General features: G+C 36.0%; 1 protein-coding gene across 6 annotated transcripts in view; it reads left to right on the top strand.

The window, feature by feature from the left end:
- GABPB1 (GA binding protein transcription factor subunit beta 1) overlaps positions 1-26,439 on the top strand; it is a 65,489-nt gene extending 39,050 nt beyond the window's left edge. For 2 of the 6 annotated variants that reach the window (XM_044231818.1, XM_044231815.1), the window contains exons 2-9: positions 631-738; positions 3,144-3,311; positions 4,609-4,803; positions 6,121-6,268; positions 6,615-6,728; positions 14,544-14,729; positions 17,528-17,643; positions 24,931-26,439. In XM_044231818.1, the coding sequence (XP_044087753.1) occupies positions 631-738; positions 3,144-3,311; positions 4,609-4,803; positions 6,121-6,268; positions 6,615-6,728; positions 14,544-14,729; positions 17,528-17,643; positions 24,931-25,083 (1,188 nt within the window). In that variant the 3' untranslated portion in view covers positions 25,084-26,439. Of the gene's footprint in view, positions 1-630; positions 739-3,143; positions 3,312-4,608; positions 4,804-6,120; positions 6,269-6,614; positions 6,729-14,543; positions 14,730-17,527; positions 17,663-24,930 lie in introns of all 6 variants that reach the window. The other 4 variants (XM_044231821.1, XM_044231816.1, XM_044231820.1 and 1 more) reach the window with 4 other exon arrangements.
- Positions 26,440-27,961: the final 1,522 nt, after the last annotated feature.

The raw sequence follows: 27,961 nt of genomic DNA on the forward strand, positions 1-27,961 counted from the left end.
TTGCATCAGTTACAGAGGATAGTATCTCGTACCTTTTTTATGTTTACTTTTGTGAAAATCTTTATTGCTGCGCTCCTCCAGTGAAAACAGTTTCTTGCCAGTTTTAACTATTAGACAAGCCTTCTCTGCTGCTTACCTCATTATCTTTACCAGCTATGTTCAGAGAATTCAAACTAATTTTATTATCCTAGCTAAAAACTTAATGAGAAAGGAAAATCTGTTCCCCAGATTCAAATACAAATTGCTTTTGCATGATCTGTAGTTTGAAATTAACCGTATCACAGACTTTTAAAGGGATGATTGAGAATTGGTATTAATAAAGATACATGGGGGAGGGACGCCTGGGTGGCTCAGTTGGTTGCGCGACTGCCTTCGGCTCAGGTCATGATCCTGGAGTCCGGGGATCGAGTCCCGCATCGGGCTCCCAGCTCCACGGGGAGTCTGCGTCTCTCTCTGACCTTCTCCTCCCTCATGTTCTCTCTCACTGTCTCTCTCTCAAATAAATAAATAAAATCTTAAAAAAAAAAAAAAAGAATTCTTTCTAAAAAAAAAAAAAATAAAGATACATGGGGGAAAAGTCATGTAATAATATATTAATAGAGATGTTAAATTCATCTTTGTTTTGTTTAGATGTCCCTGGTAGATTTGGGAAAGAAGCTTTTAGAAGCAGCACGTGCAGGTCAAGATGATGAAGTTCGTATTTTGATGGCAAATGGAGCTCCTTTTACTACAGACTGGGTAAAGAATGATTTTAATGTTGTGCTATTTTTTAAAAAATTCTTCTCATTTATTAGTTTTTCCAGATAAAAATTCAGTCCGTATTATGTTTATATGTGGCAAATATTGACTTTTTTTTTTTTTTGCAAATTGTAGTTTTAGAATTACAGCTATCATTTAAAGAGAATATTTTGTATTTTTATGTATTTCGTATTATATATATGACCACCGTATTCAGGTATTCTGTCCACAAAAGGGTTTTTCTTTTAAATTGTGGAGTTCAATATTGTAGGGTGAATATAAAATGTAGCTGCTTAGAATTTAATTTAAAGGTCATAAATAGCACAGGTGGAATTTATAATTCAGAATCTTATGAGTATAATGTTAAAAGAAGGCAAGTCACAGAGAAATACATGCAATATGATTATTTTAATAAAGTTGAAAGCAAGTAAAACCAAAGTATATTATTTAGGGATATATAAGTGGTAAAAAACAAAACCAAAGCAAAGTAAAACAACTTTTATTACAAAATTCAGAATAGTAATTACCTCAGGGGCTGAGAGAGGGGTTTGTGATTAGGGAGTGGAATGTGGGAAAATTTTAAATTGCTGGCAGTGTTTTATTTTTAAACCGTGATTGTGTTTTCATGAGTGTTTGCCCGATATTTTTCTTTAAACTATGTGTATGTGTGTGTTTTGTATCATCAGCCAAAATGGTTAGTTCTCAAGAAGAAAAAAACACAAGTAAGCCCTAATATTTCACTGAGAAAAACTCATGATTGCCCAATGGGCTATTGAGAGACTTGGTTAAATATTAGAATTTAAGAGTATAGAAAGGTCTTTTATAGGAAAATCTGATAAAGCATGGAGAAATGATTGTTCAGGAATCTTTTATCTGCTAGAATGACCTCCCATTAAAAATACAAGGTTTTTGAGAGTGACAAACCATAAGAGACTCTTAATCTCACAAAACAGACTGAGGGTTGCTAGGGGGTGGGGAGGTAGGGATAGGGTGGTTGGGTAATGGACATTGGGGAGGGCAGGTGCTATGGTGAGTGCTGTGAAATGTGTAAACCTGTACCCCTGGGGCAAATAATACATTATATGTTAATAAAAATAATTTTAAAAAATACTATGTTTTTAATAACAATAAAATAGTTATTTCCAGGATAAATGATTTCCAATTTTACCATGTATTGAAAGCAGATGCCTGGCTTTGTATTACGACTCTTATTTGATGTGTTGTTTCAGGCAAAATAGTAACCTTTTAGTGCCTTACATTCTTTACTATCAAAAGAGGACAGTACTTTAAGAGGAGAGTAAATGAGATATAGTATGTTTAAAGGTCTTAGAATAGTGCTTGCCATGGAAAGTGCTTTAACAAAAACCTTAGTTGTTATTATTAAAGTAGCAGTCTTAGCAAATTCCATGTTCTAGTGAACAATTTATTTTTTTAAAGATTGTTTATTTATTTTAGAGAGAAAGATTGTTGCATAAACATGGGGAGGAGCAGAGTGGGAGGGAGAGGCAAGGGGGAAGAATTTTAAGCAGATTCTTTGCTGAGCATGGAGCCTGATGCAGGGCTCACAACCCCAAGATCATGACCTGAGCCAAAACCAAGAGTTGGATGCTCAACCACTTAACCAACTGTGCCACCCAGACTCCCCATCTAGTGACCTATCTTTGGAACATCAGTGCCTTGATAATCAGAGTTATAGGGACTTTTTAAGCCTCTAAATGCATGTAACTTAATTCTAATTTCCACCTGTTAAACTGTATGCCTCTGATAAGGTTCTTCACTTATATTTTAGAACTTCCCTTGCATATTGTGAATGTAGTGTTAATGTAATGGTAATACCACATGAAAGCAGTTTCAGGGAAAAAACGGGGTTCTGTTTTGGTTCTCTCCTGACTCACTTGGACAGGTGTACCTCAGATCACATTTTTCCCTTGAAAAATGACTATATAAACTATTTAAAAAGATCATTGAATTGCTTTAATTAATTCCTGCAAAACAGTTTAATGTAAAAATCTACACTATTGCATTTATTTGATATGAGTTTCATATATGAAAAGAAGTTTTGTGTGATTGATATGAGGAAAACATGCAGTGCTCAGATTTCTCAAACCTTGATTATCTCTAATTCCTGATTAAAAATTAATTTTATTCAGGCTATTTATCTGTTAAATAAGAAAGCAAGATTGAATTAAATGAAATACTGACTTTGCTTTCTCATTGAGAAGTGTATGAGGATTCTTGAAAGCTTCTATGAAGAGAATATAAGCATATGTTATTATTTTCTTCAGTTTTGAGTTACTATATAAGCAGATAATCTTTTTGCTATGTAAAAAGAAAATATAGAGGGTAGTAATGCGAGTGTGTTAGAAATGATTATAAATGTGGATTTATTTTTTCTTTTGGGTTAGCTGGGAACCTCTCCACTTCATCTGGCAGCACAGTATGGGCATTATTCCACCACAGAAGTACTACTCCGAGCCGGTGTAAGTAGGGATGCAAGAACCAAAGTGGACCGAACACCATTACATATGGCAGCTTCTGAAGGCCATGCCAGCATAGTAGAGGTTTTGCTTAAGGTATGTGTTCTCTTTTTGCATTCAGTTTTTGAAAGTAAGCCCGCAAAGGATTTATGGTTTTATAAGAGAGAGAAGAGAACTACTTTTATTGACTGTGTCTAGGTTTTTTTTCCCATGTTAGTTCATTTGTGTGTGTGTAAGCCCATCAAATGAAAATTATCTTCAAGTTTTCCTTTGTGGGAGAAAAAGAACTTCTAGGTGTGTTCTTAGTTAAGTCAGACAGCCAGATAGTTGATTTCTTAGACTTTGGTTTCCATTATATGAGGGTCTACAGCTTTGTCTTACTGGACACAGTTAAAACGCTTATGGAAGGAAACATAAGGCTTGGATGATTAACAGACAGTAATACAAATAAGATTTTTATTCTGGTCTTTAGATGAACCTATCCAAAAGACATACAGTGTCAGCCACAAATGTGAATCACATGTGATTCCAGATTTTCTATTAGCTACATTAAAAAAAGTAAAAACTAATTTTAATATTTTATTTAACCTCATATGTATGAAATATTATCATTTCAACATGAAATCAATGTAAAATTATTAATGAGCTATGTTACATCCTATTTTTGGTGTTAAGCCTTTGAATTTCAGTATATGTTTAAATAAATAGTACATCTCTGTTGGGAGTAGCCGTTTTTCAAGTGCTTAATAACCGCATGTGCCCAGTGGCTGCCATATTGGACAGTGCATTCCTGTCCAATATGATTATTTATATTGTACAGGTTTTGAAAGCAAAGGATATTTTTATATAAATAAGGAACTAGAATTAAAACGTTCTGGAAGAATGCTCATCGTTCACATTTTTTTTTTTTTTTGTGAGAGAGAGAGCATGCGCATGAGCAAATTGGGGCATAGAGGCAGAGGGAGAGAGAGAGAGAATTTCATGCAGGCTCCACACACTGCACAGAGCCTGATGCAAGGCTTGAAATCAGGACCCTGAGATGATGCCCTGAGCAGAGATCAAGAATCCTATGCTTAGCTGACTGAGTCACCCAGGCACTTCAACTGTACTTCTTATGCCATTCTGTCCCCTGGTGTTCACAGCTTGGTGACCGAAAAAAATCTTTGCTACACTCCTAAGAAATTAGAAAGAAAACAATTAGGAAAGTTAACATGATAGAAAGCTGATTAAGTGACATGTGTGGAGATTCGTACAGATTATTCAACACAAAAAATCGAGAGCTGATCATGTTGATGCAGATTCTTGCTTTAAAGCATAATGGCTCGTATTTTTGTGTTAGAAATTCTTTGTATTTTGTATTTTAGAAATCTCTTATTTTTCAATATTTTTACAGCATGGTGCTGATGTTAATGCAAAGGACATGTTGAAGATGACAGCTCTACATTGGGCCACAGAACACAATCATCAGGAAGTGGTGGAACTTTTAATCAAATATGGTGCTGATGTACACACGCAAAGTAAATTTTGTAAAACTGCATTTGATATTTCAATAGATAATGGAAATGAAGATTTGGCAGAGATATTACAGGTAACATTTTAATTTGAGAAAATAAAAGGATCTCTGTCTTGTGAATGATTTGAGCTATTTAACGTTTGGCTTTTCATTTTGGACTTGGTTATTTTGGACAGTTATTTTTCCTCTTTTATTTCCTCTTTGTTCATTTACTATTCATTTTTCTGATTGTAAGACCATAGTCTTTATATGTAGTATTAGAAGATTAAATAAGATGATTACTTTCTGTGTTTTTAAGTTCCTAAATTCGCCTTCTGGATATTTTATTCTATTATTTTTGTTGCATATTTGGATATAGTATGGTTTTTCAAAGTCTGTTAGACTTCCACTAAAATTTTCCTTTAGTAGCTATAGTACTGTCCCCAGAGTGACATAGTCTCTATCACTTTGATTGGTTTCTTTTATTTTTAATCATCCTCAAAAAAAATCTGGAAGCATAGTTATTTATGGCTTTTGGGCATGTTTCTTTTTTCAAAAAATTTATTTAATTATTAAAGGGAGGGGCAGATGGAAAGGGAGAGAGAATCTTAAGCAGACTCTGCGCTTAGCATGGAGCCCCACACAGGGCTCAATCTCACAACCCTGAGATCATGACCTGAGTCGAAACCAAGAGTCAGATGCTTAATTGACTGCACCACCCGGACCCTCCGGAGCAAGTTTTTCTAATAGCCAGTACTGTTTCTTTTTTCTTTGGCTATACAACTTTGATATAAATTATCGTTACTCACTGCCTCTTGCCTATCTTCTTATTCTCCATCCTAGTAGAACCCTTAGTGCCTGTCTTCTTATTCTCCATCCTAGTAGAACCCTTAGTTAAGACCATCTGACTCTATTGAATTTCAGCCAGTTACTTAAAATATTTTATATGTCCAGGAAAATGATTATTGTGATGCCTCTTGTAGTTCTTTCATTCTTAGGAGTATAAGGGACCAGGGTTGAAGACTGAAAACAGTTAATTAGGAAGGACATGCATTTTAGGTATAGTGATACGTATATTGCTGAATATAGTAGAGGAAATATTAAAGTAATTTGATTTCTGTAGCCACAGGGCAGCAAAATCTTTCAACTGTGCTCTATAAAAAGCCTTCCAGATATCCCTTTCTCTTCTCATGGGATTTTGCTGCTTTTTACCTGACAGGGGAATTAAGATGTAAATTCCTGTCTGTGATTTAGCACTGCACTCTTAGTAGACCATATACAAAGATTTCCCTTTGTTTTATATGATTCTTAAGTTTTAGAATTTCCTGTATGTTTATGTTTGCACTACATTGCGAGTCTGTGCTATACATTCCAATTGTAATTCTAAAAATGCCATGTTGATTTGTGCCCTAGATTGCTATGCAGAACCAAATCAACACAAACCCGGAGAGTCCGGACACCGTGACGATACACGCCGCCACACCACAGTTTATCATCGGACCTGGAGGGGTGGTGAACCTAACAGGTCTGGTATCTTCAGAAAATTCATCCAAGGCAACAGGTATTGAGATGCATATAGGATAGCTGTTGGGACTTTATGCTTTAGTAGGTATCCTCCTTGTAAGAAAGAAGTGTTGGAGAATGAGGGTAAGAGTATATCTATCGCCTTGGTTTTCTTTGGTATCGGCAAAAACCAGTTTTTAGGAGACACAAGAATTTGAAGAAAGGTGATATTGCAAAATATACTGCAATATTATCTTCTAAAAAGTAATGATATCCAAGCCCGTTTTTCACAAACCGATGATCCAAGCTTCATTTAAGAGTGGAATAAAGTAAAACAGAGCATCAGAAAAGTGCATTAGCTTAAGCTCCTTTAAAATATAAATCTGTCTTCTCTTTTGTCACAGATGAAACCGGTGTATCTGCAGTTCAGTTTGGAAACTCATCTACGTCAGTATTAGCTACGTTAGCTGCCCTAGCTGAAGCGTCTGCTCCGCTGTCTAACTCTGCGGAAACGCCAGGTTAGAGAAACAAGACAATGTGCATGTTAAAAGTTGGAGACTCAAATATTTGCAAAGGCTAGGAAGGTAATATAAAAGGCTAATGTGAGCAGATTTCCGATGACGGCCTTCTGAAGACGGGAGCCCAGAGCAGGGGGCATCTGCTATTTAGCTCTAGCCAATTATGGTCCTATGTGTGGTGTTGCCAGATTCCGTCTTTCATGGAAAGCTGAAAATCTGTATTTTTAAAAAGAATGTTAAAACTTGTCAATTAATTAAAATCTGATTAAGATTAAAAACAAACTTGTGTGATTCATAGAAAAGCATGTCTCTATACCCAATGGCCTTTGTTTTCACTAGTCTGTGACTTTTTATATAAAGTAGATAAATACATATATGAACTTGCTTTTTCATAACTTTTAGTTTTTGTCAGTTCTATTAGAATGATATAGATTCTTACAGACTGACAGAACTAGGAAGTAGCATGCCCGCATCACCATTAAAGGATGACCTGATGGTGAACAATGAAAACAGTATCAATAGCTGGTTTAGACCAGGTTTTACTTTGACACATAAGCAAAATAGTTCCTGCTGTAATTATCATGTAAGTAGATGTTTTTTTAATTAGGGAATTTTAAAAACTTCATAAAATTATTATTCTTACCATAGTTTAGGCCATTATATTTAGCTTTTAAAAGTGGTTATAAAAGAATAATTTATTGTCACTCATTATTTAAATTTGTGGTTTTTTTCAAATTGTGCCCAATAATAACAGTAACGACAACAGATCATTGAGTGCTTACTTGTGTGCTGTGCCCTGTGTGTAGTAAATGTTTTTCTTACATTCTCACTGACTCCTCACCAAAAAGCTTGAAGATCTATATTACTGGATTTGACTCTTTAAGGTGCTACTGATTGAAAGACGTGGTTTTTTTTCAGGGAGAAAAATGTGCCTATTTTTCTCTTCTTTCTCTCTCTCTCTCTCTCACTCCTTTCTTTACTAACTAGTGATAATAAACATTTTATCTATTCTCCAGCTTCTTTAGCATCACCATCAATTTTGGAATCTAAGCCCTTGTATTTGGGAGTTGTCAGATTTTTCAGAATCACTTTTGGCTGTTAGCAGTTATATGCAGCATCATATTGGATTTGCTGCTTTTATAACCTGCGCCTAGATCTCTTTAGCATCTTTGTCATTGCATAAGCATAGCAAAGAAAATTAATTTTATTGGTGGTTTCTATTTTGGTAAACTTTCTAATTTTTTGTCTTTAATTAAAGGATGTATCTCTGAAAATTAAGCAACTTTTCTTGAAGGTCAGCTGAAATTTTGACATTTAGATGTTTGGCTCCCTGAATTAGTCATACCAACTTCTCTGCTTTCTACTTTTGAAAATGTTATATATGATTGAGTCTGAGAGATTAAGAAATTCAGTTGACTTTTATCGCATGTGATTTACAATCTTTTGTGAGAGCAATAATTTTTCATCTCACTGCTACGTCATAGTGGAGTCTTTTTGAAGATATTTTAAGAGCTTGAATTAAGTTAAAGTTCAGGTGAGTACATTGCCACCAGTGTAAGTAAGTCAGCTGAGGTGTGTAATCAGACAAGGAAATATCTTCTCACAGCTCAGTTTCCACATGCTCACACTAATTATTTCTCTGCTTCATGGCTCTTTAGTTTCTCTTAACATCAATTGTCAGGCTCATCCTGACTTTAGAAAATATTTACATATATTTTTTCAAGGACATCCTAGTTAGGATCTGGGAAGAAAAGTAGTACTCTCTTTATTTTTTAAAAGATTTTATTTGTTTATTTGAGAGACAGAGATCACAAGTAGGCAGAGAAGCATGCGGAGAGAGGGGGAAATAGGCTCCCCACTGAGCAGAGAGCCTTACCTGGAGCTCGATCCCAGGACCCTGGGATCATGACCTGAGCCGAAGGCAGAGGCTTTAACCCACTGAGCCACCAAGGCGCTCTTAGTAGTACTCTCATTTTATATGTGATGAAGAGCTGAGATGTATGAGTTTAAATAACTTTTCCGAAAGTAGCATAACCATTAAATAGTGAACAGAATTTTGTGCTCAAGGTCTGATTGATTCTGAAGTTGTGTGACAGTGACCACTATTAATATATTGCAGTTTCTTGATGATCAGTGGACTGGTCTCTTCTACAATGTTTATAATTTGGTTTGTGATAGGAATAACTATTTATGTGATTATCATTTTGTCTTCTACCGAACAAAAGCATCACTATTCTTGCCTTTCCTCCCGAGGTATGTCTGTTGAAACAGTCTGCTGAAATAAATGTTTTGTTCCCTTGTCTTTCTTTAATGGGTGAGATGTAGGGATTTAGATGGAAGAGAACTCATTCCAGTTGATTCCATTTTGGAAGTTACTCCAAAATGAAGATACAAAAAAAGTAAAAAAAAAAATTCTTTGGGAGAGAGTGCAGCTGCTTTTTTTCTTCATGAGGAAAATCACAGCCATATAGTGGTATACTCTTTATTAATAAACAAAGGCGGTTACGTTACCTCTTTCTACCAAAGCCTATAGCCCCCTCTGTTACAGGTATTCTCTCTTTGAAAAATCAAAATTTCAGGAAACTCACACTCTTACTCCCTTTCTTTTTGCTTTAAAACAAAACAAAAATGTGCAAACAAGAGTTCTTGGAAGGATAGATCATGTTTTGGGTTAAAGAAATAACTCAGAGCTGTTCTTGTGCTAAAATTTCCACTTATACATTTGTAAACAGCTATTCATTTATTTTGAGAAAAATTATTTATTCATGCACTGAACAGATTTTTGTTGAATGTCTCTCATGACCTGATTACTCTGCTTGGTGCCAGAGAGAAAATAGTGAACAATCAGATTCAGTCCCAGCCCTTGTCAGACATGTGGTCTTTGGGTAGAACAGGATGTCCAGCAGTTACCCAGGTAAATAACTGTGATCAGTGCTACCTGTAAAGAAGGCAGGATTTTCACCTAGTCTGGTGGCTCAGAGAAACTTCCTAGAGGAAGAGATATTTTAAAATAAAGATGGAGTAGGAATTAGTAGAGCAAACACTGGGGGAAGAACATTTGAGGAAGAGGGACACTTGTAAAGCTTTTGAGGTCAGGAGGAGCTTGCCACTTTCAGGGCACTTCAGAGGCCCGTGTGGCTAAGCCCGGTGAGTGGGAGAGTAACTCATGGTGGTTGAAGGTAAGGTATGAAGGACTTTGAAAATGATTGTGTAGGCAGGCTCTGAAAAGGCATTCAGTTAGGACTCTTAATGCAATCAACTGGGAAGAGAGAGCGGTGGCATGGATTAGGATTTGGCAAAGAGACAAGAAGTGACAAGATTTGAGACTTGTTTTTGTAGAATTGGAAGTTGTAATTGGTTAGATGTAGGCCTTACATCCGCAGTGTAGTTTGTCTAGTCCTTTTAAAGTAAATTCTTTCATAAAACGCTATTTTTAAAAAAAAATTTTATTTATTTATTTGACAGAGAGATCACAAGTAGGCAGAGAGGCAGGCGGAGAGAGAGAGAGGAGGGGGAAGCAGGCTCTCTGCCGAGCAGAGAGCCCGATGTGGGCCTCGATCCCAAGACCCTGAGATCATAACCTGAGCTAAAGGCAGAGGCTTAACCCACTGAGCCACCCAGGTGCCCCCATAAAACGCTATTTTATGGCTCTAGCCTAAAGTCCTATATTGATTTTGTTTTGCTTAGCCTTATTCTTTTTTGTGGCCCAGCTATATAATCTCTTGATGAAATAGGCATCTGTGACCATCCTTCCTTTTTATCTTTAGAACAACTTCTGTTAATTGTTCATATGGTGTTTTTCCAGAGGAGTAATGCATCTGGTAGCTGTTTCCCTCCTTTCTCCTAAGAGTGAAATTTGAATCAGGTCCCCTCTGTACATTGTTTTTCTGCTGTTCCTAAAATAGAACAGTAAAAGTGAATTGTCTTTAAGGGATAAGTTCCTGGACTTGATAAGGTTGTGTTGGTTTTGATTTTTTGTTTTTAATTTCAGGTTCACTTGTAGGCCCAATACCTTTGAAATGTTTTCAGTGAACACGGTTTCTCACATTGAAACATTTATATGAAGAATTTTCAGTCCTCAAGACAGGTTTTTTTCTCTGTGTTATTTGAATTCTGTGGCATATTTAAGTCTTGTTCAACAAGAGATCTCTGATATTTTCAGTGATGATGTAGGCTATCTAGGCTTTCTTTATATATTACAATCTAACTTTTGATTTAGATCAATGAATATTACACTTATTTATTTTTTTTAATCCAGGGGGAGGAGGGTGTGTGTGTGTATTTTAAATAAGTCTTTTTTAAAGTTTTTTTTTTTATTTAAGATTTTATTTATTGATTTGACAGATCACAAGTAGATAGAGAGGCAGGCGGGGCGGGGGGGAAGCAGGCTCCCCGCCGAGCAGAGAGCCTGATGTGGGCCTTGATCCCAGGACCCTGAGATCATAACCCAAGCTGAAGGCAGAGGCTTAACCCACTGAGCCACCCAGGCATCCCTAAAGTTTTTATTTTGTCTCTTTTATTTTTACATGTTTCAACATTTCACTGTTGGGTTGTTCTTGGGATTTCTGAGGGACACTTTGTCTTCCTACATAATTGGTTTCCCTATATTTTTTTTCTCAAATTCCTTACTACAGCACAACTTAAAAAGAAAACTTTTTAGATGAAAGGGAGGAACTCTATTATTTTAATGATAGTCATCGAGATAGTGCAAAGATGAAAGTTCTTGAGTTGTGCCTTGATTGTGTGTGATCTCAGAAATCTCTTATGTATGATTATGTTTTAAAGTATTTACTACTTGTAGTTTAGCTTTCAATCAGACTGAACATTTCTTTTTCATATGGATATTTTTAATAAAAAATCAAAGCAATAACTAATGTGTTTGAAAACCTTAGTAGTAGTTCTGTTGAATATATTACTGTTTTATGTCCTACATTTCATATTATAATTATCTTCCTGAAATTTTCTTAAGTGCTTGGTGATAAAGCCTAATTATAGTTTAAGAGAAACAAAAATGAGAGAACTCGAAACATTTTCAGTATTCTGTTCTGCAGTTTGTACTGTGACCTTAGTTATTACAAATTCCAGAATCATAGGGTTGCAGCTAGGTCTGTGGCTATACCAGGAGTTCATCTTTGAAAACTAGGGTACCCATACTTGTCTTTTTTAAAAAAGGAGCTCACTAATACCTATGATGTTCTGCGGGCAGTTGGTAGCCATTTAGCATGTTTCAAAGCACCCGTATGTCTGAATGGTAGGTAACAGGGCTCAGGAGAGAATAGTTTTATTTAATTAAGCTTTTTGTAAAGTGTTCCCTCAAATAATCCATGAAAAAACCCATATTATTTAGAAACAGTTTTTATGTGATTTCTTTTTTCAGAATTATATTGAATTGTTCTTTATTTTGTACAATTATTTGAAATTATTTTTCAGAATTATATGTATTAAATGTTATATTAAAACTTTTTTTTAGATTGACAGTTTTCAAGCCCATAGAAAAATTGGGGGACGAACTTTATTTATACCTTTCGCCTGTCCTTACCATCTGTTAAAATTTGCCACACCTGCATGTACACACACGGGTGCACTTTTATTATCCCCAGTTATCTGCCGATGGGCAGATATTATGACACCTCACCCTTAAATACTTCAGCATATATTTCCCAGGGACAAGGACAGCCTGTTACATATTCATGGCTCACTGTATTTCCTAAAAACATCAACATTAATTTAGTAACAGTATCTGACATGTGGTCCACATTCAAGTTTCCCCAGTTAGCCCCCAAGTATCCTTTAGAAAATGTTTGTTTTTCACCCAGGATCCAAAGTTCACGCATTGTATTTGGTTGTCTCTTTGGTCTCCCCCAGCCTAGGGCAGCCCCTACTACTTCCATTGTTCTTTTTGACATTGAAATCTTTGTAGACTCTGTGCCTGTTGTGTGCACAGACATTTCATTCTGGATCCGTTTGTTTAGTAATAATTAGATGCAGGCCAAAGATTTTTCAGGAAGAACACAAGTGATGTTTTGTAATTTCCTGTTGCATCACATCAGGAGGCACTTGTCAGGCCATCCTGATCCTGATGGGTTGGTGAGAGTGGTCACTGCCAGGTCCTTACAGGTACCTTTCCCCTACTAATCTTTGGTGTGATACTTTGAGAACATATGAATATCTTGTTTCTTGCAATATTTCAGTGGTTTTAATACCTATTGGTGACCCTTGTTTGAATTGATTATTACATTGGGGGTTATAATGATTATTTTTCTTGTTTTGTTAATTAGATGTGATTCTTCTATCAAGATCTTTCCTCTTTCCCCCTTTCTGTCCTTTTTCATGAAGTATTATTATGGGCAAATGGATTTTTAAAGATTCATTGTGCTATAATCCATTATTACCATTATTCTGTTTTCTTTCCTTTTTTTTTTTTTTAAATTAAGTTCAGTTAGCCAACATATAGTAGATCATTAGTTTGTGATGTAGCATTCAGTGATCCATTAGGTGTGCTCATCACATCACGTGCCCTCTTTAATACCCATCATTATTCCTCTGGAATCCATTTTCTTTGTTGAAGTGTAATATGCATACAGAAAAATGCACAGCTAATAAGTATAGAGTATAATGAATTATGTCAGTGTGACTACTCCTGTATAATCACTGCCTAGTTCATAAGTGGGAAGAGTAGAGTATATATTTTGTATCTGACTTAGATCACTGAGCATGTTTTTTGTCAGATTTATCCATGTTTTATATTTTGTTTTAATTGCTATGTTGTATTCCACTGTATCAATCTACCATAGTCTGTTTATCCATCCTCCTTTTGATGGATATCTGGTTGGTTTCAGGTCTTTTACTATCATGAGTAAAGCTGCTATGAATGTTGCTGTACATGTGTCTTTCAGGAGCAGTAGTTGGGCCTAGGATTGCGTGTGGGAAAGGATTTTGGCAGCATTAAACTGTGATTTCTTTACCCATGCAAAGGCAGGGGTGCTGTTTTCAGCTGCCAGAATCCTCTCTGAGCCTCTCACAAAATATTAAGAACATAGTTTTGGATTTTATTTAAATAAATGTTACTATATTGTATTATTCACTCTCACAGAGTACTCGATCTGTGTGCCACTTATTGTCAAGGCAACTCCAAAAAGGGAAAACTGTTTATTCTGCTTACTTGAAAAATACAGATTTTCTTGTTTCATCAAATATGAAAATGTGTATCTACTCATGTAAATATAAATGGAGTGTAACCACATACAAAATTCTCTTTTTGGATTACAGAATTTTCTTAAGCAGATGTAACTCTTGTTATATCTGTGACCTTGGGAGGTTTTATAATTTCTGTACCTCGTATAACTAAATGAAGAGATATTATTTTTTAAATATATACATGCATAGCCAGAACTCACTTAATTGTAAATTGTGGGACTTGTCGGTGATGGTTTACCTAGATATGTACAGCACCACTGCAGAGAGAATTTAATAAAAACCGTGTAGTAGCTTTTCTGTGTCACACATACAAAAAGCAGGGAGTGGGCGCCTGGGTGGCTCAGTGGGTTAAAGCCTCTGCCTTCAGCTCAGGTCATGGTCCCAGGATCCTGGGATCGAGCCCCGCATCGGGCTCTCAGCTCAGCAGGGAGCTTGCTTCCCCCTCTCTCTCTGCCTGCCTCTCTGCCTACTTGTGATCTCTGTCTGTCAAGTAAATAATAAATAAAATCTTAAAAAAAAAAAAAAGCAGGTAAAACAAAAGCAGCAAAGCAAAAATAAATTTCTAGTCATACTTTTGTACATGTTCACTGATTTTTACATTTTTATTTTTTTTTCCAGTAGTGGCTACGGAGGAGGTAGTTACAGCAGAATCCGTGGATGGTGCCATTCAGCAAGTAGTTAGCTCAGGGGGTCAACAGGTCATCACAATAGTCACAGATGGAATTCAGCTTGGAAATTTGCACTCCATTCCGACCAGTGGAATAGGTCAGCCCATCATTGTGACCATGCCAGATGGACAACAAGGTTGGTAGTAGGCATGTGCATAAAGTTTGAATTTATTCTCAATGCTCGGGAAATTGTGGTGTTTCTCAAAGTATTTATTTATGCCTTAAATTATATTTTTGTAACCTTTTGCAACAGACCTGATTGGCTAATTTTATTTGCTTGGATTAGTATTGAAATGAACTTGGTATCTCTGAGTATATACTAGGTGGTAAAAAGAATTGGCTCCAAAGTATTCTGGTTGGAAAATGAGCTTAAGTAAACAATTCAGAATCTGCTTTGGACAATAATTCCTTTTATTGCAATTTATTGCATTTATTGCAATTCAGATATCATATAGTTTTTAAAAAATACCATGTTAGAAAAGGCTCCTTACAAAGAAGTTGGGCTTAGGACTTGTAGTAGGAATGTGGTAGCCACTATTAGCAGCTTTGTCAATAACATTCCCATTTTACCCCCCTTGGAAACCACTGAAAGTAATAAGGTAGATTAAACAAAAGGCTGAGAAAACCATAAAATTCCGTATTTTAAGTGCTGCGCAAACCACCTAAGTCCATTAGCATCAGGGCAAGAGAACCTTCATGAAAGCCCATAGTGCATTAGGAAAAGAGAAGAGATTGAGCTCAGAAATTAGCAATAAATACACACTCAGCAAGACAGGGCCCAGGCTATGTAGGAGATGCTGTAAGCAGGGCTGAGGTAGACTAGGGCGTGAATGCTGGAGGAGGCAGAAAGAGAAGGTGCAGAAAATTCCTATCTGAGCAAGCATTGCCAGGGACCCAGGACCCCCGCCCCCAACAAAAAAAAGTGTGTGCACATGCATAACCTTTTAGAAAATGATTAGGATTGCAGAGACTGTGTGTCCCTTCATGGCTAGTGAAGGAATTGGGGGAGGCAGGGGCTAGAGCTAGAGGTTTGGTTTAGAGTGACAGAGGAGGTATGGCACTATAGGGTGACCAGGTCTCAGGGAAAAAGTTTGTCTCTATAGCAGAAGAGGAGCCTTTTGACCTGTGAAGCCTAGAAGGCCATTCTCTTCCATTCTGCAGAAATTGCTGATGGCTAGTCCAAAATTTGGGTCAGATGCTTTCACAAAGCTTCAAAGAACTGATTCTAATTTTATAGAAATAAGAAAACTTTCACAGTTTGTATGAAGCAGATACAATGTTTCTAATACTGATCGTTACACAGACAGACTACTCTCAACCCACCAACAGATGGAAAGAAATGTCATGTTTTTGGTTGAGAAGATTCACTCTCATAAAGATCTCCATTCTCCCTGAGCTAGTTTATAAATGTGATATGATACAGGGGGAAAAAAAAAAAAAAACTGTTTTAGTTTGCTAGGGCTGCCACAGCAAAGTACCACAGACTGAACGGCTCAACAGAAATTTATCTTCTCACAGTGCTGGAGGTTTGAAGTCCAAGATAAGGTGTTGGCAAATTTGGTTTCTTCTGAGGCTTTCTCCTTCCTTGGCTTGCAGATGGCTGCCTTCTCACTGTGTCCTTATGTGGATGTCCCTCAGTCTGTGTTGTCTTTGTCTTAATCTCTCCTTCTAAAATGACAACAGTCATACTGGGTTAGGGCCCACCCACATGACCTCATTTTACCTTATTTACCTCTTTAAAGGCCAAATCTCCAAATGAACAGTCACATTGTAAAGTACTGGGGGTTAGGACTGAAGTATTTGAATTTTGAGGAGGACACAATTCAGCCCATAACAGAGACTAACAGGTTTTTTTCCTGCAACAAGTCAAACAGATTCTGAAGTTATATTAGTGGGTGGAGAAGGGAAGAAGATTAAGAAAAACTCTGGGAAAGAAGAGCAATGAGAGGCACTTAATGAGTATTAAGATAAACTTTTAAAGCCTCTGTAATTAAAAAATGTGTAACTGACATAAGAATATATACAGACTGTGCAGACAGTCCAATGAAGCAGATACAGGGTTCTCAATTCTTTTTGGGTTAATTTATAAGTGTAATGTAGTATGAGTTAAAGGAAATAAAAGACTTTAATTCTCAAGATCACTAATGTTTTAAATTCCAGTGTACTAAAAATTTTACTTTTTTTCATTTCTGCCTACATTTATAACTGACAGAGTTTTTAATATTTTGATAAAAAACTTTAAAGGCTATTACACAATTATAATTTTCTCCATTGATTATTAAAATTGCTTTGCATGGTTCCAGCTCTCACAGTCATTTCTATGGTCCGTGCTGCTTGCTATGCAGAGCAAGGACAGCCTCTCTCTCTCTGTATGTTTATATTTGTATAAGGAAATACTAAAAATTAGGGACAAAGTCCAATAAGCCAAAAGAAAAACAAGCAAAGGTTATACACAGACAGTGTTCATAATGGCGTGTCCATGCAGTGGACTGTTACGTGGCTAGGTGAAAGTGAGCACTGCATGTGCTGATGGAAGATACCCTCGGTACGTGGAGTGAAGAAAGTGGAGGGAGAACAGTGTCTCTATTGTATGTATGCTACCTTTTGTTTAAGACAGAAAATGAAAATGTGTGTTCATGTTTGTTTTTATATAAGTTAACACAAGAACAATAACAAGAAACCAATAAATGTGATTCTCTATTACGCTAATTGGTTTTTCACCCATATAGTGAATATGTCATCTGTAAAATTTTTTAAAAAATAAATAGTATTCTTTAAAAATGCACCCTGAAGACCAATATGGATATCCTCATAAAAAGAAAATTAATGCTTGTAAATTATTATTTTGGGACATCTTTATTTTAGATGAGTTGCATCAACTATGTTACAACTAGTTTTATGAAATGAAGTAATATACACTTTTTTTAATTTTAGTATTAACAGTACCAGCAACTGACATTGCTGAAGAAACTGTTATAAGTGAAGAACCACCAGCCAAGAGACAATGTATCGAAATAATTGAAAACCGGGTGGAATCTGCAGAAATAGAAGTAAGGAGTCTTTTACCCGGTGTGTTTTGCTGCAGTCATCCAAAATAAATTCAGTTTGCTTTTCTATATATATATTTTTGGTCTTTTATATTTATTACTGACAGTGTTGTTTTGATACAGAATGAAAGTACATAGTACTATTTTGTCTAATTATTTGCTTATACATAAAGCAAGCCCTCAATAAATACATATTGAATGAATGAATGAATGAGTGAAGAATTTGTTTATAACAAAGTCTGTCATCATGGTAACATTGTAATGAATTTGGTTCTTGCACTCCATCCTTTATTTTCTATTAAATTTACATGCATCATTCTCACAAGTCACTGAAGGAAATGTCACTGTATATTGACAAAAAACATTCTTTTTATTTGAAAGTGAAATACAAATGCCTGTTTGGGCTGGAGGATCCTTTTAAAGAAGGTTGATGTTTGTCGACTAGGTTCTTTTTTAAAAAAGCCATACATAACTGCTTATTTCACTATTAAGTTCTTTAAGAAGGAATTTAAATTTAGATTAGCTGTTGATAGGATTCAGCTTTTTTCCCCTCCTCGCAAACTAGTTTGGAAGTGTAACCAGACCAGAGTGCCTCACAAATTTTTTGTCTCACATGACTGTAAATAAAACTGTGTTCCCTGAATTTGACATTAACTCATACAACATGAAAACAAAATTATTCTTGAATAACTTCAAAAGATCAATTGCAGTATAAAGGACACTGGACTTGAAATTAAATGAGCTGGATTTGAATCCCACCTTTTTCCCCTGTTAGCTTTGAGGCAAGTTATCTTACCTTCCTGAATTGCAGTTTTATTTTCTTTCAAATTGGAGTTTTGGGTAACTTTCTGCATTTGGATAACTTATCAGAATTAAAAAGTCAGCATACTCATATACATACTCATAATACCTGATATTTGTAACCAGTAAATGTTGTTGAATATCTTAAATAATAATAATATTGGTGAATGTCTAAGAATTCTTAAGTGTCTTGTTTCATCGAAAAGAGGACCTTTTTTTTAAGTAACTAGAAAGCAACATAATTCTGACTGAGGACAACTAGAATGTATCTTTGCTACAGTTTGTGTTACGTGTAATGCTGGTACATCTTTAAGCTACAATCACAAAGAATATATTATTGAGTTAACAAGAGTCCAATTCATAGCTTAGCCAGAATGTTTGCTAAAAGTATGACTTTAATTATTGAAGGTAAGTTGTTTTGTTTCTTCAAAATTTAAAATGATATTCAGTAGACAGAAGTTCTTACAGATTAGCAATTTTTTTCATTAACAGTAGCAATATACTTGTTATTTAGTAATCTTTAAAAAAAAGTTTTTTGATGTCAGACGATTTTTTCTGGCACATCAGGTGAAAAAATTTTGTCATGTACTTTGCTTTATTTATTTACTTATTTATTGCTTTAACTGTTTAATAAAATCTTTTTAAATTACTTGAATTTTTATTAAACATAAGCTTACTAAATTCAACAAGGTATATATTTAAAACAGTGAATGCGCATCTTGTACTTTTATTTACCTAATAACCCTTAAGTGTTGTTTTCCTCAAAGGTCAGCCTGATCCCCCCCTTCCCTGACTTAGTCTTTTTAGAGACCTGGGAGAATAATTACAGATAATAGGAAAGTATGAATTGAGGTATATAAATTAACTAGAACCAAGGCTAGAACTTTAGAGAGATGGAGTTTTAGCTCAAAGAAGTGTTTTGTTTTACTTTTTGTAATTAGAGCTTTCTGGTCATGGAACTCTCATTCTCCATCACCAGAAATGTTCAAGCCAACATTGCATGATCTTTATAGAGCTCTTACAGAGAGACCTTGAAGCTACAATGAGTCTAGATGGTAGAGGGGGTTGGGGATAGAATGAAAAGAGGCCTGCAATGTTTTCATCAAACCAGGTAATCATTTCCTTATAATACATAGAGTGGTGCTTTTGAACTTACTTTCTTAGATGACCAGTGGAGTTGTCTTGGGGGCGACTTTTCTACTCTAATTGACAACTTAACCATTAACTAAAAAAGTTTCTTGCAGGCAGTGATTCTCAGCTGGGGCATTTTTGATCCCAGGGGACATTTGGCAATGTCTGGAGACATTTTGGGTTGTCATAACTAGGGGCATGCCCCTGACCTATAGGGGATAGAGGCTGGGCCTGCTGCCAAACATCCTACAATGCACAGGACAGCCCCATAGTTAAGAATTATCTGGTCCAAAAACATCCATGTTGAGATTGAGGAACTCTGCCCTATGAGAATTAAATAATTAACTCATTATTCAGAATCTGACATGCTTGAGTTTTCTCTGCATGTGTGTGTCTACAACTATCAAAGAGAGTGTTTATAAGTCAAGTGTTAAGAATTTATAAGTCAAGTGTTAAGAATGCTAGTCTCCAATGACTAGCATTGGAGAGGTTTATTAATAATACCTACAAAATTGGTTTAAATTGTAGAAAATGTATTATAAATGCTACAGCTTTTATATCTGCATTGTAACAATATAGGAAATGAAATAGATTTGTTTTTCAAAGGGGAGGCATGAATAAGACACCAAATTGCAATAATATATATCATATCACCCCCTTGATATTACTGCACTAAAGATATTTTTAGAAGCAGTGTGCTATATATGGAATCAGTGAATTATTTTGTAATGTGGAGGGAAGAAATACAATTAGTGTATTAGGAGTAACAGATTTTTTCCTGTTATTTACTTGTGTGAATTCAGGAAATAACTTTTTTTTATTTTTTAAGTGTTTCAAGATTCATTGTTTATCACCACACCCAGTGCTCCATGTAATACGTGCCCTCCTTAGCAAGTTTATTTTTAACGAAATATTTGTGTCTTCTAACCAGTGACGGATTAAGATTCTTAGTGTTCTTTTAAAAATTGTTTCCTGTAAACTTTACAGTATTTGATTTGTGATTTGATGTTGTTTTTTCCAATCTATTTTCCTTTTATTGATATTCTTTTGATCTATCAGAGTTGAAAATTTTCTGTACTCCTTTTTTTTGAAGGTTTTTATTCATTTGAGAGAGACCATGAGCAAGACAGAGAGAGAGAGAGAGAGAGCGTGAGCATGAGCTGGGGGAGTAGTAGAGGGAGAGGGAGAAGCAGACTCCTCTCTGAGCAGGAAGCCCTACTCAGGGCTCGATCTCAGGACTCCAGGATCACAACCTGAGCCAAAGGCAGACATTTAACAGACTGAGCTACCCAGGCGCCTCTCCTATCTCTTATAGATAAGTTTTTTTCTTCCGGGTGGAGTAGGCAAAGGGCCCGGTAGCAAATACTTTTGGTGTTGTGGACTGACCAGTCTGTGCTTCTCTACTCACTTTTGCCATTGTAGTGGGAAAGTAACCATTGACACTTTGAAAATGAGTACGCATGCCTTATTTCAGTAAAACTTTATTTATAAAAACAGGATTGTATTTGGCCCTGGCACTTGGAAAATTGATGTTTATACACAAAGAAATAGCTCACACACTCTGTCCAGTTTTTCCTCTCTTTTTAAAGATTTTGTTTTTGACAGAAAACACAAGTGATGGGGGAGGGGGAGAGGGAAAAGCAGACTCCTGGCTGAGCATGGAGCCCAATGTGCAGCTGAATCCTGGGACCCTGGGATCATGAGCCAAGCTGAAGGCAGATGTGTAATCGACTGAGCCACCCAGGTGCCCCAATTTCTCTCTCTCTCTCTCTTTTTTTAAAAAAGATTACTTATTTATTTATTTGACAGACAGAGATTACAAGTAGGCATAGAAGCTGGCAGAGAGAGAGAGAGAAGAGGAAGCAGGCTCCCTGCCAAGCAGAGACCCCGAAGCAGGGCTTGATCCCAGGATGCTGGGATCATGACCTGAGCTGAAGGCAGAGGCTTTAGCCCACTGAGCCACGCAGGTGCCCCCAGTTTCTCTCTCTCTCTTTTTTTTTTTTTTTTAATTTTTTTTTTTAATTTATTTGACAGACAGAGATTACAAGTAGGCAGAGAGGCAGTCAGAGAGAGGAGGAAGCAGGCTCCCCGCTGAGCAGAGAGCCCGGTGTGGGGCTCCATCCCAGGACCCTGGGATCACGACCTGAGCCGAAGGCAGAGGCTTTAACCCACTGAGCCACCCAGGCGCCCAGTTTCTCTCTTTTTAAACAAATATTTAATGGTTAAGAATATGGATATGTTTTGTAATTTTCTGATGTGTTATCTTGGTCAGGTTTAAATATTTAACTTTTTAAATCTTGGTTTCCCCATCAGTAACAGGGAAGAAATAACAGCACCTATATTATCAGATTTTTGTAAAGTTTAAATGAGAACACAGGTAGAGGAGTAGAATTTATAATAAGTGCTCATTGTTAGTTGCTTTTATTATCTTCCAAATTCTATGGAGAAGTATGGTAAAACATGAACTATACTGATGTTTTGCCTTATAATAGTTAAGGCAAAAATAAATTTGAATATTAGAAAATTAAAAATGATATCACTGGTTCGAGAGAATTGCTACCAGCTGAAGCCAAATTCAAGAATTTTGTTTGAAGATAAAAAAGCAAACTCAAATCTTCCCTTGCCCTGTTTTTCCATTGCTTGGGTTTAGAGTTGTGGTGTAAGATAAATATATCTTCTCAATTGCTACCAAATCGTGATTATTGTCAGAATTTACTTTTTGGAATTCTTCAGTGTTAGACTGTTAAAGGAAAAATATTTAGAAGGTGTGTTTACTTACAAATGTCAAAGACCTTTTTATTGTGCTTTTATTGGAAAAGGTCAAAGCTATAGGATTGGTATTTCTATTTAAATATAAATCCTCAAATGTCAGTCTGTTGGACTATTCACGTGTGAAACAACCAAAGTACTGTTTATGTTAAGGAAATGTCTTGTATATAATATATGTTCAGTAAACATTTAACAAATAAATTTGTAAACAAAGGATCTCTGAGTAAAATAAGAAGTGATATTTTCCACTTTTTAGAGATTTTTATTTGCTTTGAAAAGTGAGATGGCAAGAAGATTCTCTCCCCAAACACCTATATTCTTGAGAAGTAAAAAATGGAAACACTTAAAAAAAAAAATTTTAGTAATGTTAAGTGTGCTTTCAGTCTGGAGGACTAAGTATACTTAGATAAATATACTTATCTTTCAGGTTTTACAGATACAGTCAAGAAATGGCAGTGTAATATGAATCTTTTATTTGCCTGGTAGGCAAAAGGGAGCTATCTTTTTATTTATAGGAAGATATACTCTAATTGAAATAAAAATATGCTATAAGGAAAATAAACTGTATTTACTGTTAGACTACCTCACTCAGTTTGCTTTCATTTGCTGAGTGTGAATTATTGCTGTTTCTAATGTTAATGAAGAGCTAGTACAAGGAGATGCCTTAGAGTTAGGGAGTGTATTCCCGTATTTCCTACCAAATTCAAAACTTGTGTTATCAAAGGATCTTATTTCTTAACACATGTAAAATTTTAAAACACTTATGTGCGGCCGTGAGTGCTCCTGCCAGACATGGTGGTCTAGCTCCTGGAGACACAGCCCCCTTCTCCCGTTCTTTCTATCGGTGTGCTCTAAATTCTCCAGAGTTCGCTGCCAAGGTAGTGGTGTTGATTATCACCTGAGGCTCGTCTCTTGGTTGTTGTCTTTTCTGACTTGTTTCTACTTTGCCATCTTGGCTGGAGAAAGGGTAAGAAGAGGATAAGAAAAGGGTAGCAGGGTAAGGCGTGGGCATTTCTTAAATTGGAGATGAAGGGCACATATGTTTCTTGTACATTTTGTGTAAATGGAAGATTTGGAGACTACTTATGTGATCAATCATTCCCACATTTGGTGGACTCGGGAAAAATACAGGATGGATTTAGCTTCATTCCCAGTATGGGGAAGGGAGTGGAATCGAAGGAAGGAAGGAGTCTTAACACTTGCTCCTCCTTGGAGACCATGTGAATGGTGAAATGGAGGGAATCTTTTGGTGTTCACAATGGACAGGAGTCAAGGAAGTAAAGGAAGAGACCCTCAAACTGTCCTTTTCCCCAGTAGGCTCCAGACCCTCACCTTCAGTTCCATCTAGTCAAGTGTCTTGTCCAGTGTGACCCTGGTGTTTCCTTTTTTTTTTAAGTATTTTATTTATTTGACAGAGATCACAAGTAGGCAGAGAGGCAGGCAGAGAGAGGAGAGGAGGAAGGAAGCAAGCTCCCTACTGAGCAGAGAGCCCGATGTGGGGTTCGATCCCAGGACCCTGAGATCATGACCTGAGCCGAAGGCAGAGGCTTAACCCACTGAGCCACCCAGGCGCCCCAACCCTGGCATTTCTTATGATCATTCATAGCCCTCCTACCCTGAGTCCTCATCTCCCTAAAAGATCCCAGGCCTCTGTAATGAGGTTGAGCTTGGGCCTGTGAGTGTCGAACTTCTGTCCATGTGCATACATAGAGATACCTCATAGAGATATGAGAAATATCTCATATCTCATAGAGATATGAGAAAGGAGCCTTGGAAGTATTTTCCCTTAGGCAGCTGAGTAGGGACAGAGTGAAGAGGAGAAAAGGTATCATTTTCATTGGACTAGATTTGTGTTTAGCTCTCAGTTTATTGAGGAATTTAATACATATATTTTATATTTGTATAATTTAGTAAATTCCACAATAGAGAAATTAGTATTTCATTGGTTTGTAAAATGGGATAATTTAGGAAATATTAATCTAAACGAACATTCTTCATTCCACAGATGAGGATTCTAGCTTGTTACCAGAGAGGAAGATGGTATTAAAAGCAGTAATATTAGAATCTCATAAACCCAACTGTGTTACTGTGGAAAGGCTACATCATCTCTGAGCATCATTTTTGTCATCTGTAAAATGGGCATAATCTCTGTTTTACAGTCTTGTTATTGGACATCACCTTGTTTAGTTACATAATGAGTGCTCAATAAGTACTAACTTCTATAGTTTGGTATACCTTTACATAAAAACATCACAGAGATGTGAAGAGGTATATTTCTCTCTTAAAGCTCTTCACTGGTCTTTGTGGACCTCTACTTTTATATGTACGACAATCTGGGTTCATTATGTTAATCCCACTTCTAATTAGGGAATGCTTTCTTGAGGTCAGAAACTAATCTCTGTCAGAGTGTGGAGCACAAAATTTGGGGCTTTAATTATTAATGAATTAGTTGACAAGGCAAGACATCTTGGAAATATCAATAGGTGGCTACGTCTAGCTCCTACAGATTTTTCAGTTTGAGGGATGCGTGCTTATGTGTGTTAATTATGTATTCATGCAAACATTGAAAAAACCTTTTTTTTCAATTAGGAGAGAGAAGCTCTTCAGAAACAGCTGGATGAAGCAAATCGAGAAGCACAAAAATATCGACAGCAGCTTCTAAAGAAAGAACAGGAAGCAGAGGCCTACAGACAAAAATTAGAAGCGATGACTCGTCTTCAGACTAATAAAGAAGCTGTTTAATTAACTACGAACATGTAGTTTGATTTACTTTTGGTTAAGAGAGAACACAGTCTTGAACTGTACACCACAAGGCGCAGTCGCAGGAAACCAGGATAACAGAGGAGACTACGGATTGACGATCGGACTTAAGCCATGCGCTCTGAATCCTTGTAACATAAAACTCTACTTTAGAAGTTGTGAAATGTATTTAAAACTGAATTCTGTAAATAGTTCTTGTTTTTTTACAGTTCCAGATGAGTTATAAAGATTGTTGAAGAGATCCAAAAACACAATAAGCCACTGTTTTTGTGAATTCTTTTTGATTTTAGTATGAACCTTAATTTCTCAGAAACAGAACAGTTTTAAGGGTGATCGTTGTCGATTAGACCAAATGTTATATAAAAATTATGTGGTGGACTGATGCTGGAATTACTCCTGTAGGTATAAACTTCTATATGAAAAGAAGATTTCTCCCAGGAAATCTTTGTACAGCTTTAAGTTGTCTCAGATTCTCTGAAAACATTTTTTAGAAAGCAAATTTTTATATTTGTTCAATTTCAGCTATACCCAAGTAGATTTACATGTATATGAAGCAAATATTTTTTAAACTTTATGTTTGTACATATTCTGCATGTTTTATAATTTCAAAACGCATCACTTGCTTAGGTATTTTTCCCACAAAGATGATGAAAGTGAACTAGGGGAAAAAAATCCTTTTATTCTGTAGGTCATTGAAAGTTAAGTAAGCTAGAAGCTGGTTTTATTGGGATTGACAATGTTCTTAAAAGGAGCAGCTTACAAGGTAACTTGAATTTGCAAACTGCAAAAATCTATGCTTTTTTGAAAATTTCATAGTGGGGACGTGAAACTGTATTCTGTGCCTTCCATCATGATTTCCACATGAAAGCACTTTAAGGCACTGGATTTTAAGATAATGTTTTTGGAATACTCAGAGTATATGGGTTTCTGAAATATTTCATGGACTCATTTTCCCCCAGGAAATTATTCTTATGGAAAAAAAAATGCTTTTGTATGTAGAACAAGAACTTTTTGTACTACAGTGATGCTAGGTATGTCTAACATAACTTTTACTTTTCCCTGTGAAAACTGTATGTCTGTGCTGTGACTTGCTCTCATCACAATATTGTTGAATTCCACAATGTATGGACATTAAACTCTGACATACTGTTCATTCTTTTTTGTAAAACATAACTTCAAGCTCTTTTTTCTTGCTTTATTTTTTAATGTCTTATTGCTTTATGAAAATGTTTAACCCACAACCCTTCTAGATTACCTATCTGTATAAAGAAGCAATTACCCTTAAAACTGTACTCTGGCCTACTTTTCTATTTTACAATTAAATATCTTTTCCACATACATTCAGTGTAGACTTATATTTTGACCACACATTAAAAATTTTGTTCTTTATGTTACAGCCATATTCCGCCAGAATGAGAATATATACATTCTCCACACTGTATCTTACAAATCCTGGAGGTAATCTCTTGGGAAGTTGCTAGCTCTCTCACGGGCGTTATTATAGTTGTTAAGGTAATGAAAGGATCTGTGACCCATCAGCCTGATACTTGATACTTGGCAACTTAGGTTCGAGAGCAAATTTAAGAACTCTAGAAAGAAGAGAAAAAGACCTTTAAAATTTACCACTAAATTTGACATATATTTCAAATTACCTAAAACTAGGTTTTATAAATGCTAGGACATATTTTCAGTAGCATGAAGCTACTTTTTGTATGTCTTATTATTTGAGTGCATTTATGGGTTGGTTAGGCAGTGCCTTTGACATATGCAGAGCTGGAGTGGAGAAGGTCCAGTAGGTTTACCCCAGAGTGCAAGCCACTGTAGACTTTGCTTCCAGATCAGCTCGGCCCCAAAGAGCCCTGAGACAATTGGAAATGAGCTCCTGAAAGCTGATTTCATACTTCTTTTGATTCCTAGTCTGCTCTTGTGCTAGGGATTTTACCTCGTACAAGAAGGAGTTTTGATTTGTAATAACATTTGATGTAGACGGGAGAAAATAATTGGTACTTAAAAGGAATACATGTATGATAATATCAGGTGTTATCTGATAATACCTGGGAGTCTTTGGGAGATGTTCACTTTTTTCAGAGTGTTCTGTTGGACTTGTATAATTCCTCAATCATCTATCCCTGATCCAGTGTGCTGCAAAATCAATAGACAAGAATTTATAACACATTTCAAATGACTTTTTTTTTAATATTTTTTTAAGCTTCTGTTTTCAGGCAGGCTGGAAAAGCTTTGCAGTCTAATTCTCGGTATTTTGAGCAGAAGATTAAAGGATCTGACAGGATAAAATAATACAGAAGTTTTCAGAAATCCGTACTTAATGGGTTTCCTCTACCTAATGATGGCTTTGTAGTTAAAGATCATTTGGTTACCACATCGATGGTTAATTATTTCCATTGATTTTTGAACAAAGACCTTTTAGAACAGCCTTTCTCAACTAAGGTTCTGGGAGGAAATCAAGCCCTAATGTCCTAAATGTTAGGGCCTACAGAATTAACGTCTTGTAATGAATTTGCTACTTTCCTGTGCATCTAGAACAATTACATACTGTCTAGATGCGGAGCTCATTAGAGGTTGATTACCTAATCACTTGGTTCAGATTTAATACTTCCCTGTGTATAGTCATTGGAACTCAAGGACTACAAAGTCTAAGTTGGATCTGTGATGCTTCCGCAAAGTCTCCTTGGGCAAGTAGTATCTGCAGGGACTGTGCTTAACTAATTTTAATTTATTGTTATTTATTTTTGTTTATATCCTAATTACTTCCCATGAGGGCTTGTAATACTCCTTATTTTTATTGACTTAGGAATAATTTTCTTACGTCCATCTTTCATGATATGAATGGCAGACTAGT

This window comes from Neovison vison, chromosome 13, assembly GCF_020171115.1.
Source record: "Neovison vison isolate M4711 chromosome 13, ASM_NN_V1, whole genome shotgun sequence".
NCBI lineage: Eukaryota > Metazoa > Chordata > Mammalia > Carnivora > Mustelidae > Neogale > Neogale vison.